General features: G+C 45.9%; 1 protein-coding gene across 1 annotated transcript; it reads left to right on the plus strand.

The window, feature by feature from the left end:
• Positions 1-467: 467 nt before the first annotated feature.
• Positions 468-10,834, plus strand: LOC119382180 (cell death-inducing p53-target protein 1). The gene is made up of 3 exons (XM_049413037.1): positions 468-551; positions 4,749-5,056; positions 9,260-10,834. Exons 1-3 carry the CDS (start codon positions 468-470, stop codon positions 9,366-9,368), a joined length of 501 nt encoding a protein of 166 aa, XP_049268994.1. The 3' UTR covers positions 9,369-10,834.
• The last annotated feature ends 3,726 nt before the right edge of the window (positions 10,835-14,560 follow it).

Below are 14,560 nucleotides of genomic sequence, written 5' to 3' on the forward strand. Positions count from 1 at the left end.
AAAAAAAAGAGAACATGCTCATAGTCATGATGCACGCTGACATAGCTTCTGGCCCCTTTGTCATCACACCCTGTCCAGCTTTCAGCGTGCTCATAGGGAGGGACTAAAGCAGAGAAAATCTCTAACTCTGCTCGCACTAGATGGATTTGGAAAATTATTGTGGCAATGGATTTGTGAGGCAGTAAAGTCCAAAGGGCGGTTATTCAGTTATTGCTTAGAAAAGTGTTGCAGGGCCCTAAGCAGTATCATATACACATGGAGCTGCATGCTGGGCGTGCTCCAGGCAAACTCTCAAGTACTTGCTAAGCAACCTCCCTCCCTTTAAGCAGTATGCTAATCTAATTTCGCATGCTCCTGAGTCCTGACTTTTATTTGACGAAAGTTGCCTTACATGACTGGCCAGCGGTGTTTTCCGTAGCAGCGTCTTGACGTCTCATGGCTTTGTTGTGTGCCGTGCAATGCAGGCAATGGCAGGAGAGCCAATGAAAGTGCCACCCCCTGGCTATGCTGAGCCGCCGCCATCTTACCAGGCCTCCATGCAAGGCTTCCAAGCCAGTGAGTAATCACTGCACACTGCTGGTGCCTCCTTTGCCATTCATCTTTACTCGCGTGTGTACAGGAGCACAGACTTTCCTGGGCTAGTCTTGAAGCAATTATTGAGACCTCAGCACTGAAGTGATGCAGACAAGAGATGACTAGGACAGGCGCTCATCTTTGACATTGTTCTTGTCTGCATTATTTCAGCACTAGTTTCAATAACTTGTCATGTTTGTCTACGTATCTTCATTTGATTTTTCATTTCTCACAAACAAAGTGCACATGCACAAATGAAGTGAAATGTGAAAATTACAATGTCAAACACTTGAAACAGGTACTGACTTAAGACATAAAGACCAAACATGTGGATTAATTATTAAAACCTGAAGTGCGACAGAAACACGAAAGATAAAAACTAAGTGAACACACTGCACTAATCGTTCAGGGGGACAATCTCGCACTGCTACTTATTTCAATGCCTATGATTCCCTCTTCCCTCCCTTGTTGAGAAGTTGAAAAGGGGAGGGGAATGGGTCTCCTTTTTAACACGAAAGTGTTTTATGCCGGGGTCCACCACTGCTCCACTGACGTATTTCTGTCACAGATATGACGTACAATATGCACTAACAGATAGCAAAGAAAAAAATCTAGAAGAAAAAGTTCCGTTCTCGGGAGTTGAACCTACGACCCCTCGCTCCGCAGCGCGCGGCACCAAACCACTTGGCCACAGAGCATACGCTCTTCACGTTACTAACGGCGAGCTATTTATATACACCATTTACCGTTGGTGGTACTCTGAGCTCAGTGGCTTCTGTGTCTTCTTGTTATCACGAGCGAGATGGCGCGAAGAGCACAGGGCGTGCTTTAAAGTCGTCGCCCCGCACGTTGTGATGCAAGCATGCCTCTACACAGGGTGTCTCTCGTGCGTGTGCGCTTATCTCGCGATGGGGGCAGTTTGTGCGTCTTATGCTTTTATTGCAAATTTCCGTTGGCGTTGCAGAGAGCACGAAGGTCACTTCGCTCACTGCAGTGGCTGCGTTTCCGAAAGGAGCGCGCTGCTCACACACAAAGTGACGGTTGTGATTAGCTCGCGCTCGACCTGTGTATGTCATTTTCCTGCGTTTTTTCTGCTTTAAAGCGCACTGCAAGTTTTGAGCTGCTTGCCGTTCTTCGCGTAACATTACAATTTGTTGCTATAGCATTCGTTCCTTCGCGCTTGTGGCGAAACAATGCACCATAAATGCTCAACTACCCCTGGGAACACGTTTCACTTTCGTGTTATACCATTTCCTATGAAGGGGGAACCAGCCATGTTTTTTCTATAACTGGGGCATCTAGATTTACATATAAACATAGGGAAATATTGAAACTAGATGTGGTCAAACATATTGCGAAAGAAAAGTGATGTACTGATCTTAAACCGTACAAAGCTCTTTAGGCAATATTTGTAGCTCTTTTTTTTTAATGAAACTGATGTTCTTTAGTGTAGCCAGTACAGCTTGGTGACTATAGACAAGTTTATTCAACTATGAGAGACAAAAGAATATTTGTGTTTAGAGATGAAGGCCTTCATTTGCAAGTTTTTGATTAAAAACAAGCTCTCACATTGTTTCAACCTTTGCGCTTTCACGCGGCCAGTTCTGAAGTCGGGATATCCACCTTCAATAAAGTCATAAAATGAATGGGAGACAATGTGCTGAAACTTGATGAGGACCACACGAAGTCAACAGACAGTTAGGCATAAATCATTCTACATTAAATGTAAAATTATGCATGAGGCTAAGTTTTCTAATAGTATTCTTGACATAGGAAGAGGAAAGTTGAAGTGAGAGAAGAGGCAATTACTTTCCAAAGTGAGCCAAGCCTACAATTTATTTGTTACCTATGTGGCATTATATCAATGAAGCTATGGCGGCACATGACATCTTATCCACTTTTTGTGTTGAAGCTGTTTAGTGGAGTTCCACAACCATTTTTTGTGCGACAGTGCAGACTGGCATGTGATGGCAATTTCACTTGCGAATGCACCGTAATGTGTGTCATGTGTCAGTCCTAAATTTAGCTTGGCAGCTATGCACAGGCACCAGTTACGGAAGAGGCGAACATTCACTTGTCCCTCCTGAAATCGCCCTTTCTCGGCTGCATACCTCGGCAGCCCTATTCAGCAGGTTCATTTTGTTCTAGACATGTATTATACAGCTGGAATGAACCTTGCATAAAAATACCTTGCATTTTGTTTGTAACACTGACATTTTTTTTTGTGTGTGTGTGTGTAATGAACAGTTAGCCCGGGACAGATGTGGTCAAATGGGCAAGCTGTGCAATGAACTGGAATGTCTGCTGTCTTACTTGTGCAAAGTGATCTGTAATAATAATATAATAAAAAAGCCATTTAGAAAGATGATGTTTCAAATGCAGCGTAGTAACATAAGAGGTCTGAAATTCTAAATCATTCCTTTTTTTTTTTTGAGTTCAGACGGGGCACACATATCTTATTTAGACATTGAGTGTTCACATAAGAATAGCTGGATAGCGAAAACCTCACTCTCGCAAAGGATTGTGGGCTGCGGCGGCCGTCTGCATCAACTTCCGGTTCAAGAGTCCGCGCCGCTGTACGGGCACTGTTACATATGCCATCACTTTCTCCGTCTTAGTTGAATGAAAAATGCAATCGCTACTGGACAAAATAAAAGGTGGGAATGGTCCTTCCTTCATTCAACTGGTGTGGAACTCGCACATGCTTGTTGTTCGGCAGCAGAGAGTGTTTTCGCACATGTTTTGGGCTATATAAAGGTTCGTTCATGGGTGAGACAGCTGCGCATATTGTGCATTTTCGATAAGATTCCGTTTTTCTGCGCCAGGCTGCTCCAAAAGCAAAAAAAGGCAAAAATTGCATCGAACTGCTCCAAAACAGCCTCAGAAGCAAAAATTTTGATGCCCACATTAGCTTCAGTGGGTAAAAAAGGCTGAGTTGACAACATGATTTTTAAAGCAGCGCCAGGAATACCAAGAAAATAAGACGTTTGCAGAACGCATAGACGTGCCCAAACGTGTTTTTTCTATCACCTTTGTAATGCAGGCTACTATGGTGCCGCCATAATCTCCTCTGGACCGTTGTAAATATGCATGACCCCGCAAAAATATGCTGCCATGCCTGAGCGTGCTGCTTCTACTCACTAGGCCCTGTGTTCTGGTGTTACTGTCACTTGGAAAAAACTACGAAGTGGCATGCGTAGCGGGGTTGACTCTCAGGTTCTTTGTTGTGCGTAGCGTGTTCCTCCGGTCGCTGCGGTTTTCGTGTCGACGCTGCTGCGTGTGGTCACCCACGCGCGCATTTAGCGTGGGCGAGTACGTACCAGCATTGCACTTCCTGATGTCATGAAATAGTCCAGTGTAAGAGTTGTACTTCTTTTTTCATGGATCGAACTGGTAAAGTATTTATTTACTTTAATTGTGTCACAAAGATACCATCTCAGGTTTGATATGGTGAATAAAGATAGTAAAATACATTTTACTCAAAAAGTGATTAACTCTAGCAGCTTTCTGGTTTTTATTTTAAGACTGAATCTTTCTTTGCCTGAGAGTTCGTTCTCTTGTCCCCTTGGACTTCCTGTTTGAAGGCATGTAAAATTCTGCACACTCCACATACATTTTTCTTTCAAGTTGAACTCTATAAGGTTTCGTCACTTTACGTTTGTAAGTCTCTGAACAGACGCCATATCTATTACGTGACTCGTCGTTTTAAAAGCGACATCAATGGTTTCATGTCCTAGTCGATGCCAATAGGGCCGTTTTGTTTCATTGGCCGGCCTTTTTCGTGCTGAGTATATTCCAAAAATTTGACATAAAGTTGGCAATGACGATGCAGTACATGCAATGCAAGTACCTACACTAAATCGGTGCATTTGATGGCGGAGCACTTGTACTGTTGTCAGAACCTCTTAAACTATTGGGGAACGTATGTTGATTTGGTCCCAGATGCGCTGATATGTGTGTGATTCTGAGGTAGCCATCGTTTGTGCTCGAAAATACATAATCAAGCATATTCGGTAAAATATTACTGCGTGTTTTAAAGCATAACTGTATACGTATGCGCACCACCCATCTTTTCTGCTTGCTTGTCTTCTCGTGGCAATAGTGCTCTTGGTAGCGTGGCAGGGTAACTTACTAATACGGAAGCAGTAACTTTTTCCTTGCGTGTAAATTGTGAGATTTCACACTGTGCTGACGAATGCGCAGCCCCCGGCTTTCCTCCATCGGGCACACAGCCCCCGCCGCCGCCAGGATTCGCAGCGTCAGCTCCTCCCCCGGGCGGTGCTCCTCCTGGCGGCCCTGCGCCCTATGCAGCATGGCTGCCACAGGGCACGGCTGTGCCCACCGTGGTGGTCAACGTGGCCGAATGGGGGCCTTACCCAGTGCAGCTGACGTGCCCCAACTGCGGCGCACAGGTGCTGACAGCCACATCGACGCGTCCGGGCCTTCTCACCTGGCTGCTGTCAGGCGCATGTGTCCTTTTTGGGTGAGTGTATACTCCACACTGCTCTCGTCCCCCACCTAGGTTAGGTACGGTAAAAGCTCATTAATCTTAATTTCACAGGGATGCCTGCTGGGTTTGAACTACATGAAGTTCAAACTAACGGAAGTGATAACAGTTTTGTATGATTACAATAGGAGTAGAAGCACCTCTCGAACCATCAAAAAAGTAAATTACGTGATTGTTTTCCGATTTTGTTTCTCTAAGAGCGATCACAATCACTGTTTGAGCCATTAGGTAATGAACCTGTTAAGCAAATTCTTGTGAAAGGTGCACAACATGAAAGGATATCTGCCATCCAGCCAGGTCCACACATTCAGAAAGAAATAGAAAAGGCTTTGCGGTATGGTAGTCCTAGTGCCTACGTTTCTTTTTATTCATCTTATCTTGTCAATAATATACTCCTGCCGTATGGCAGGGGCTTTTTATTTCAATTTAATGCAAGGTGGCCGAGGTGGTCATTCACAAGCGAAGTGAAAGGCGCTTCGATTTCTACCTGCATGCTAGCGTCAAACTGACTGACTATCATAGTGTGGGACTGCACTTGAAAACATCTAGCCAATCACGGGAAGACCATGCAAAGAGTGTGTCTTGCTGTTGCCACTCGTAGCTGCCTGTTTCGTGCGAGTTCATCGAACACGCCCACGATCATTCATCACTTGCCTGCAATGAATATAACTGCGGTTTTATTTATGCAGTGGATGCATTGTCACAGTTAGTCATCGGTGTCTGTGCATGGAGCTTTCGGGCAAGCTTGCAAGTTTACGCGTGCCGCAAGCCGTTGGCACGTGATTGAATGTTCTACACACGCTCTAGCTCTGCAAGATGAATGGCAGTGCAGCTTGTGGCGGAGCACTGAGTCCTTGTAGCAGAACTATTCATGCAGTTGTGACAGGTAATGGTAATTAAAGTTACAGTAACAAGCTTTACCCATCAACAGGCCACCACTGCAATTTTGCATGGTCATCACTTGGCAACACATTTCGACCACTTGCAGTCTTCCCTTTTTCACAAAGGCAGCTGAAGTGTTGTCTTGGTGCAGGCTCCGAGCAAATTATGCAGCCTCACAGGTTTCGGCATTTATATCATATCGGTAAGTTGTTTCTCACAGTCACTCGACCGTTGTGACTGAAGACATCAAAGAAATGAGAGAGTTGCCAAAAGTAGGACGTGAACACATAAGCATGCAGGTTTCCATGTGTGCTGCAGTGAACTATTGATGCGCATGCAACCATCTAGTTTAAAAAAATGAATATACATGTACAAGGCAGCCATGACGTGTAATTTAATACAGAACACAGCATTTGAAATTCGAGGTTGCTGTCGCTGTGGTGTCATAATTATTAATCAGAGGGTGATAATAATGACTTTACTGCTGATGCTGACCGGTGTAGGGGGTTGTCGTGGGGGTTGACACAGAATGATGAGAAAAATAATTATGAGAATTAACTTTTTTGGCAGCTTTTGGCGAGATATTTCTCCTTCAAATAATTTCTTAACTCCGAAACAAGGAAGTAGAGCAGTTCAAGTATGTATATCTGTGTAATCAAAACTATTTTTTCATCACTGTATACAGTGTCTGTAACATTGTTTCATGTCAGAGCATATTATAATATGCTCTGACACGACACAATGTTATTAATATCAACGTAAAAATTCGGCGACTCAAGAAATAGTCATTCAAAAAGCCGCTGTGGCTTTTTCAATGACTATTTCCACACATTACTGATCAGGAGCTTGGGAAGTACTTGACGCCGCTTGTTTTACTTTCTTGAAGTCATAGTCCATGTCTTACTTTATTGAAGTCCTATTTTTATAGCTGACGCCAGTAGCATTCGTTGCAGCCGTGAACAGTGCGGCTGGCTGGCTTCTGTGGGAGGTTGGAGTGCCTGCAGATAACATATCCTCAAATAGGGTGGCCAGATGAGCTGAAGTCAAGGCACTGCCAAACAACAATAATCAGTGAAAAAAAGAAAAAAAAAAACATTGCACACTGAGAACCTTAAACATTTGCAAGTCAGAATTCTTATGACGGCTATCATGAACATTACCTCTAGTAAAAGTTGAGCAAATGCACACATTATGAAGGCACTGCATTAACAGTGCATTGCCCTTTTATTCGGAGTCTTCACTGCCGTCGTCGCAAGATTTGTTGTTGTGGCAGGCGGCGTCATCGCTGGGGGCGTTGTCACAGTTCCACATAAATTTGTGAGTTCTTACAATAGAAAAAAAATGTACAACGTTGCATGGTGCATTTTAGTCAGTCCCAATCAGCACAAAGCGTTTTTTTGAGCACCTGCCATACCGTAACTTATTGATCTCGTGCCACCGCCCCGCCACGGTGGTCTAGTGGTTATGGCGCTCGGCTGCTGACCCGAAGGTCGCGGGATCGAATCCCGGCCGCGGCGGCTGCATTTTCGATGGAGGCGAAAATGTTTGAGGCCCGTGTACTTAGATTTAGGTGCACGTTAAAGAACCCCAGGTGGTCGAAATTCCTGGAGCCCTCCACTACGGCGTCTCTCATAATCATATCGTGGTTTTGGGACGTTAAACCCCAGATATTATTATTATTATCGTGCCACTACGACCGGTGTACACATCGGCTGTCACACCTGGCAAGTGTTAACTTTTGGCGATTTTCATCTAATTATCGCCGGATGCATTAGCGTCACCAAGGAGAAACCATTTGCGTCCTGCTGTATTAGTATGGTTGGCACAGTGCGAGACTGCCTTGGCCCTTCGACAGCTAAATGCTTCACGGAGGTTGTGTCAAACAAAGAACGAGCCCTCAGAATTCCCTTCCTTTCTTCATTCATTGCGAGGGTCTCGTTCCGGCAGACTTGATGCCTCCAGGTATAATGCGAGGGCTTATTGGTCAGCTGTCCGCTCGTTAAAGGGGTACTGACACGAATATTTTCAGTCATCGTTTTTTTGCGTCAAATGAAAGTTTAAGCCCTCAAGAGCCTAGAAAAGGTAGTGCTAAGCGCGAGTTCGCCCTGAAAAAGTAATTAGAGTGTGTTTTTAAAAGCTAGTTTCGGTTCCTACTGTACCCTGACATCACAACACGGTATGAGTTTCTCGTCACGTGCTCGCACAATATACGGTGACGTTTCCACGGCCGCTCCGCAACGTGGCTCCGTTGGTGATGCAGAAGCGGACATTTTGGAAGTTTTGATGACGCACAAGCGGCCATCTTGGAAGTTTTTGTACCTGACGTCATCACAACTAGCCAGACTGCTGCGTGAAGTCACCAGAATTTGTACTGTAGCCTGACGTCAAGCTAGTGTCGATGTCAGTAGGTGCGCCATGGAAAAATTGACTTTAATATCAAATTAAAATACCTTATCAGCATTTTCTGAGCTTCACACTTGCTCAGAGCCGTCTCTGCATACAGGAGATATGCATGGCACAGTAAACTCTCCTTCGAAAAAAGGTGTCAGTACCCCTTTAAAGAATCACGTGCTACGTGACGCCATCTGGCAAAAAGAAAGAGTGTTCCACCCTCGCCGTCACGGCTACAAGCGGCGCTGACTAACACTCCCAGGTTTCGTGCGCATAAATACCCTATAAAGCGGTCGAGGGCACGACCGCCGCCATAGCTCAATTGGTCAGAACATCGGGCGCGTAATCCAAATGTTGCAGGTTCGGTCCCTCCCGGCGGCAAGTTGTCTTCTCGTCCACCTTACTTTCTTAACAGCTTCATCACAATTACTACAATACACTTGAAGCAGTACAATTAACGTCCCCTATACCTTCCTTGGCTCCATTGTCTGTTGGTTTTCATTAAGGTTGTATCAAAGAAAGAAACGAGCCCTCAAAATTCCCTTCCTTCATTGACAGCCCTGCGCAACAAACACCGATCTTGAAGGCCTTACTTTTGCTAACTGCGTGTACCAAAATCTATTTGTAAATTACGTTATAGGTACCGTATCCGAATAGCAGATAGTTGAATGCAGATTTCGAAGGACATGCATTTGCTTGCAGCAGCCTGAAATACTTCATGGGTGCCGTGCTTCCAAGTTCGGGGTGTGGTAATTATGCGAGGGAGAAAGAAAATCAAATTTTGATGACAGTATTCAGGGATGCGATCATTATGCAATAAAATACGGTACATGATCCGTACGTTTCGTGGCACGCTTCCTGAAATAGTGTTGAAACTGACTCGCATTTGTCTCTGTGCATGTGCAGCTGTTGGCTGGGTTGCTGCCTGATTCCCTGCTGCATTCCCGAGTGCCAGGATGTGGATCACCACTGTCCGAGTTGCAAGCGGCACCTGTGCACCTACCGCAGGCTCTGAGACAGGCCCTGATGGGACGCTCTACAGCAGTCTGGAAACCATGGGGACCACCAATAAGCCCGGCAGCTTCCCTCGGGCATTTGCGCACGCCAAACGTGTCGCTGCTGCCTTGGGAGCCTTCCGTACGAACCCGTGCTCACCCCTCTGCCCGTGACAGCACCAAACAGTAGCCGCTAGAACCTTGCGCCTGAGAGCGACATTTTTCATCAATTTCCGTTTCAATGGAACTTCCCCTCTCGACTGTGCACGTGGCAAGATGCCTTCCCTTTGGCAATATTTGTGGTGCAATACGAGCCTTTATTTTTTTCACGTAATGGACAAGTGAATAAATAAGAAACTGAAGTATTGATTTTTGAAAATGTATAGAGTCTGTAGATGTGTAAATAGACGTTCCTTCCAGCTGCTCATGTGATGCGCAGTGTAGATGAAATGTGGGATTGTGAACTGCTGCAGGAATGTTCTTGGCATGGATTTTTTGCTGCCATGGGATGTGTGGACTCGTAGCCTACAATCTACGTTCCTCAAAGAAGGGGGGAGGTTGAGGGAGTGGCACCTATGAATGCAGAATGCCTGCTTGAAGAATAAGATCTGGAGCCATGTCTGTAGGTTCTAGTAGAACTCGTTGTTGGGCTAGTTGGTGCGTTGCATCAAGGAATTATACCAGCCGAAAACAGACGAACACAGGAAAGGGTGAAGGATACAGGAAAGCAGAGTTGGTAGTCTAGCCGCTTTCCCGTCTCCTTCACCCTTTCCTGTGTTCGTCTGTTTTCGGCCGGTATAATTCCTTGATCCATGTCTGTAGGACTCGGTCTGTTTTCAAGGAGATGTTTTTCTCTTCGCGCGGCTCGAACTTCTCACTGCAACGACCTGCTTCATTGTGATGCAGAATGAACATGACTCAGTTCCAGCAGGAAGTTCATGTTGCTTCCAACCTGCTGTATTCTAGTTGCTCAGCGCAGATAGCACCGACTCGTGCCGCCATCAAATTTTATTCTCTTTGCATGATGTATGGCACGTCAGCATTCGCCGAGCAGAAAGCTCCATTGCCCGTCAATTGACAGTTTGTAAGTGTTGGCTCCTGCAAAACAGTGAAGAACGACATGGCTGACTAGCAGCTATGACAGAAGTGCAAAAGGAATGGTTCATATTGTCAGGTTCATAGTGAGGAATCTTGTTTTACAATGCAACTACTAATTTTGTGACACCCAAAGTAATCAACCTCGCAGAACTTCATTGGTGGCACGCTCGCATATGTGGAATGTATATTGCAATGATGTGGCTATGCCTTAAATTTGTTGCACACAATCTATCCCACCATCTTTTTTCTTTTTCTCTTTTTTACAGTATTGCGTAATCACACAATTCTCAACTTTCCTGAATTGCTACTGCACTTGTATGTATGTTTTAGGCAGAGACAGTGATTTCGGTACTGTATGTTTCAATAAAGCAAAATTATTCTCGATTCACACCCGTACTCCTCACTGCTGCAAACACAGAGTGTGTGCCTTTGCTGTAGAAGTTGCCAAGTAGGTATATCAGATATTCACCTTTTTATTAACTCTACAAGTGAGTGTGAAAACATAAGTTTCAGGTTGTTATGAATACAAATACAAAACTTTTAGGTAGTATGTATGTAAAATGTCATAAAGCTGCAGCTGACACAAAAGTACCTTGGTTGTAGGCAATATATTTCTTGTAAGCAGATGCACTGTCATGGGCAGAAAAAGTTTGCCATGGTTGAACCTGGTTAAACCAAGTTTCTCGAGCTCTATAAAGCACATAAGAATTGTGCATATTCCAGAATATTTATTTTGAGCCACATGCACACAGAGACATTAGCATATATATTTAACAAATAACCCCCATGGTGCTTTGCTGAGTTGCCTAGTCAAGATTTCCAAGAAGGGCAGAAGTCCAGGGGAAGATAAAAGCTTGAACACAAAAAATTCCAGCAACACGGCTGTTTGGCCTACTTGGGTTGAATGTTTAACCCATTGAGGGTCGAATTTTTTCGCGAAATCCAGTCCAAAAATGTAATTTTTTTATTGCTGAAATAAGTTCTTCAGACTATTTAAGGAAAAAATTGCCAAATTTGTTTTCGTGACCGTAAACTGACAAAAAATCATTTTTGTTGTTACATACACATGGTTTATTCGTAGTAAAATCAGGCAAAATCCTAAAAAAAAAAAGTTTTTTTCTGACGAGTCTGAACTCGTCAGAAAATCCTAATCTGACAAACCGAAATCCAATGAATCAGATTCTGATTCGGCACTCGGGGAATAGTCCGCATCGGAAGAATCGCATCTCGACTCGCCGGCAGCAGAGCAACCGGCGAGCGCTTCCATACGTAAGCGAACTGCGTCAGTGAGCGCACGGAAGAAAACTCTTATGGGTGTGAGGCCGTACGGAAAGCAAAACGAGTGAAAAAGCTACAGTAATCCCTCGTCTTATCGCCAACAAGGCGCAGTAAATTTTTCGGAGACGCCAAAACAGGAAACGCGATCACGGCGGCGTCGTTTGTGTAATTTAGCACCGCACGGAAACAGATGTAATCGCCCCGCGGGGAGCAATAAACGAGAGAGTAACAAGCGGTCACCCTTTGAGAGATTAGAAACCAAACAGCCATCAGCTTTGCGGGCGCAAGAAGCGAAAACCACCCGAAGGACGAAACCGAAACCAGCCAGACCGCGTGCGCGCGTTCTGATGCGCAACTGGAGCCGCCGCGCCGCTTTGGAAAACAAAAAAAAAAAAGAAAAGACGGAGAGACATCAGTGCATTCTAAAAAAAAATTCCACGTATTCCCGAAGCGTGGCAGCACATGCAAAGCAAGAGAAATGAACGAAAAAGGCGCGCACTTTAAACCAGTTGCACCGTGAAGGCGCTCGGATGGGCAAGCGTTAGCCGGCGCGCCGTTTTGGGGAGCAAGAAAAAGAATATGTAGACGTCCAGGGCGTTGGTTGCGCGATGATATTGCGTGTTCACAAGTAAAGAAAGACAAAGGCACGTCTACAATAAGAACTCGTATATTTAAGCAAAAGCGCTGCGAGGCGAACGAGGCAGCAGCGACGGGGCGACTGGCGTAGCTTCGGCCCGGCGGCTGTGTTTACAACACCCGGCCGACCCGGCCGCCGTAACTCGAGTTCTCAGGCCACTCTCCGTGACCGCACAGTAAACACAACACGATGCGAACGTGGACTCCGAGCGCCGAGCACGCTCGCTCGGCGCGGTTGCTATAAATACAACGGAGAGACATCGGCACATCGGTGCATGAAAAAAATCCACGTATTCCCGAAATGTGGCAGCACAGGCCAAGCAAGAGAAATGATCGAAAAAGGCGCGCGTTTAAAAAATAAACGCTATGCCGTACATGTACGGCGAAAACCCTCAAGGGTTTAAGAAGCGCGAAGTAAATGGGGATGAAGCAGAGAATGCCCCACAGGACAGGCGCTTTCTAATAACTGATTATATTATTGGAAAACTCAGACTTTTCATCCGTACTGATCTGTGCAAAGCACTTGTGGTACCACATCAGTGCACATAGTAGTGAAACCACGTGAAAGCACAATCACGAAAAAGCAGAAAGTAAGGATATCTTTTTGTCTGATAGGGCAATTGAAGGATGACTTACGCAATCATCTTTGTGCTGTGAAATGAAAAATGCAACAATTTCTCTAGATGATTGGTTATGATGTGTAAAAAGAGTGACTGTTATCTAGGCTGGGTGTGCACTCGAATCCGTTACAGTGAAGTGTGCTAGGACGTCCTTTTAAGCTGGTCATGTGTTCTCTTAATCTTGTGTTCACCATACCTGCCAAGTTTGGAGAAACGGAATCCGGGAGATTTACTCAACAGGGGGGGGGGGTATAAAGTATGCCGACCGCGGGCGGGGGGGTTACTGCGATAGCAATTATGTGGACATTAGGCAGTTATAGAATAGCGTACACAAATCTTTGCGTTGGCTTTTCGCGCAACTGCACATGCGTCGTACGCTAACCGCTTGCGGGCTCCCGTTAATGACGGAAATAGCGGGCCGCGAATGCTAACTTAGCGTACGCTAATCTAAAACTGCCTACTGTCAGCGGGATTTTGCGGTCGCCGCTGATCTGTAGAGTCCAAACCGATAACATCGCTTACGCATAGTCTGTTTCGCGTGCGAGTAAAAGCGCGCTAGCGCTAGGGACGAACGCGGTTGAAGCAGATGAAACTAGAGCACTGCACGGGCCGGATTTTACGGCCCGGGCCCGCTTTATGAAGCCCGAGCCCGGCCCAGGCCCGTCGTTCCAAGCCCGGGCCCGGGCGTTCATTACTTAACTAATCCAGGGCGAGCTTGTTCATGACCAGGCCCGACCTGGGCCCGCTAGAGGATATTAGCAGTTGATGATGATTATTAATGATGCCGTGCGCTTTGTAGCGGGCGATCGGACGGAAAATCCGGTGTGTACATGCATCGAAATGTTGCTTTGCCCACTGTGGTAGCTCAGCGGTTAAGCTTTAAGTCCTAGGACGCGGGTGCGATTCCCGCGGCCACGGCGGCCGCAATTTGATGGGGGCAAAATGCAAGAACACCCGTGTATATACTTATCATTAGGTGCACGTTAGAGAACTCGAGGTGGTCGAAATTGATCCGGTGCCACTACGGCGTGCCTCGTAATCATATCGTGGTTTTGGCACGTAATACCAAGGAATATAAATGAAATGTACCGTATGTGTCAACCTCGAATAAAAGACCGATATTTTTATTCCTTTCATGGGAACAACCGTGATCTAAGTCTGGTCTAGCAGACGAAACGTTAATGAAAATATACAGTGCCAATCTATATCTATACTGGTGAAAAAAGTAGTACTTCAACTGTATTTCTATTTTTATTGCTAAGCTTTACTTCGAGCCAGCTCTTTGCACGTGTCACTTCAGCTTGGCACAGTATACCTTAGACCATGCAATGCATAACGTTCGCGTGTGCTCGAAGGCCCGAATTACGCCTTTTAAGGAGCGAGTCCGAGTCCGGCCCGGGCCCGCACTTTCAAGCCCGAGCTCAGCCCGGGCCCGCCGGAAAACGCTTCGGACGGCCCGGCCCGCGGGCCGGCCCGAAAGCCCGGGCCCTTGCAGTGCTCTAGATGAAACGACCCGGCCGTCGCCGTCGCGCGAAGGGCACATGCGATAACATCACCCCGCGTGCGAGGCCTGTCGTCGC

Source organism: Rhipicephalus sanguineus, chromosome 2 (assembly GCF_013339695.2).
Source record: "Rhipicephalus sanguineus isolate Rsan-2018 chromosome 2, BIME_Rsan_1.4, whole genome shotgun sequence".
In the NCBI taxonomy this organism is placed as follows: domain Eukaryota; kingdom Metazoa; phylum Arthropoda; class Arachnida; order Ixodida; family Ixodidae; genus Rhipicephalus; species Rhipicephalus sanguineus.